The sequence below is a fragment of the Austrofundulus limnaeus genome, unplaced genomic scaffold (assembly GCF_001266775.1).
Source record: "Austrofundulus limnaeus strain Quisiro unplaced genomic scaffold, Austrofundulus_limnaeus-1.0 Scaffold26, whole genome shotgun sequence".
Lineage (NCBI taxonomy): Eukaryota > Metazoa > Chordata > Actinopteri > Cyprinodontiformes > Rivulidae > Austrofundulus > Austrofundulus limnaeus.
The window spans coordinates 811,160-812,664 of record NW_013952428.1 but is presented as its reverse complement, the minus strand read 5'-3'; the positions used below and the strand labels follow the sequence as shown (position 1 = coordinate 812,664).

The following is a 1,505-nucleotide window of genomic DNA, read 5'->3' as shown; positions in this document are numbered from 1 at the left end:
GTCTGAAAACAAGATCAAAAAGACTTTTTGGCTGATATAAGGTTTTAAAACTTGGTTAGGTGGACAGTTTTTGCAGTGCCGATTTTAAAGCAGGAATCTGAAAATATAATTAGATCATTTTGACCAAATTTGCTTTAATCCTCATTTTGATATGATGGCTCATAAATAAGTTGTTCTTCACTCACTTGAATAAAAGCGTTTGGCTCGTTTTCTTGTGAAAACCAAAGAATCAGCTGCGTTAACTCCAGTTAAACCATCGTTAAGTGTTTTCCTCTGTAATACTGACGTCAGAGCTCCTGCTCGTCTGAGCTGTGCTCAAATATCCGTCTTTGAGTGGACTGATTGCTTTCATGCTGACAAGTAAATATCTGTTCAAGTATCTTTAGGTCTCTTTAACCACATCCTGGTTTTGTGCATTTTTAGTTTATTACGTAGTCACGATTGTTTGATTAGATCTAATTTGATATAATCATTTCAGCTGTGATCTGTACAGTTTCTATCATTTCTTCCAGCTGGACCTGGTGTCTGAGCCCCCTTCTTGGTGCGGCAGCAGCTTTGGGTGATGGAAGGAGAGGGAAGCTGCTGACTCTCTGCTCGTTCATCAGGTCTCTAAAGCGGAGGGTCTTACCCCGAGCGGAGGTTTCACCGAGACGAGMGGGGGCTGCGTGTGTCCCTGACATGTCCCGGGGGTGTCCCTGCCGCTCTGCTGGCCCACAGCAGGCAGGCTTTGGCACTGGGTTGGCTTCCTCTGGTTTCTGTGGTGCTCGGAGGGCGTGGTGGACGAGATGGAGCAGTCCTGCGTGGCCGGACCGCACTTCCTGTTGGGCGCGGGGCCGGAGCTTTTGTCCTCCCYCCCGGCGGCCTCGTGCGACGGGCAGGTTTTGCGCGGGGACGGGATGGGGGCCACGTGCACCCACGTCTCCCTGGGCTCGGAGCTCGGGGCCGGCCTGTACGCTGACGGGGCGTCCTCAACGCCGCTTCCTTCGGCCGGGGGCGGAGCAGAGGGGGGCCGGTCCCGTTCGTCCCGGCTGTGCTTCGGCCTCCTCTCGCCTGCAGCGACGCGAGGACACTTGGGCGCCACGGGGGACGGCGTGGGGGAGTCAGTGCCAGTCCAGCTGAGTCTGCGTTTCTGGAAAAACCCCAACAGGACAGAAAGTAAACGAATGTTTAACCAGCCATCAATTCATTGTTCCATCAGGTAAAGTTATTGAAGATCAATGATTTGATTGATAAATTGTATTTTATCAGTTACGTATCAGGCTCATTAAAACACTTTACCTTCAAACATCCAATTACATTTTATTAAAAGAGAGTTGTTATAATCTGAAGGGGATAAAGATGTTTGTTCAACTTAAAGGGATCCATGATTAAAATATGGATGGAGGACCTCAGTTTAGCTTGTTTGTCGAGCTACCACCGAGCTAATACATATAAGGAAATATAGCGTCAGTGCTAGCACAAAGGCTAACAGGCTAATCTGAGGTTCTTCCATGAAGCAGCTCTGT

The 1,505-nt window shown here is 49.0% G+C and overlaps 1 protein-coding gene across 1 annotated transcript in view; it reads right to left on the bottom strand.

Annotated features, from left to right (window-relative positions):
- Window positions 1-114: 114 nt before the first annotated feature.
- ciarta (circadian associated repressor of transcription a) overlaps window positions 115-1,505 on the bottom strand; it is a 9,723-nt gene continuing 8,332 nt past the window's right edge. The window contains exon 6 of the mRNA XM_014004693.1: window positions 115-1,129. Coding sequence (XP_013860147.1) covers window positions 602-1,129 — 528 coding nt within the window. The 3' untranslated portion in view covers window positions 115-601. The remainder of the gene's footprint in view (window positions 1,130-1,505) is intronic.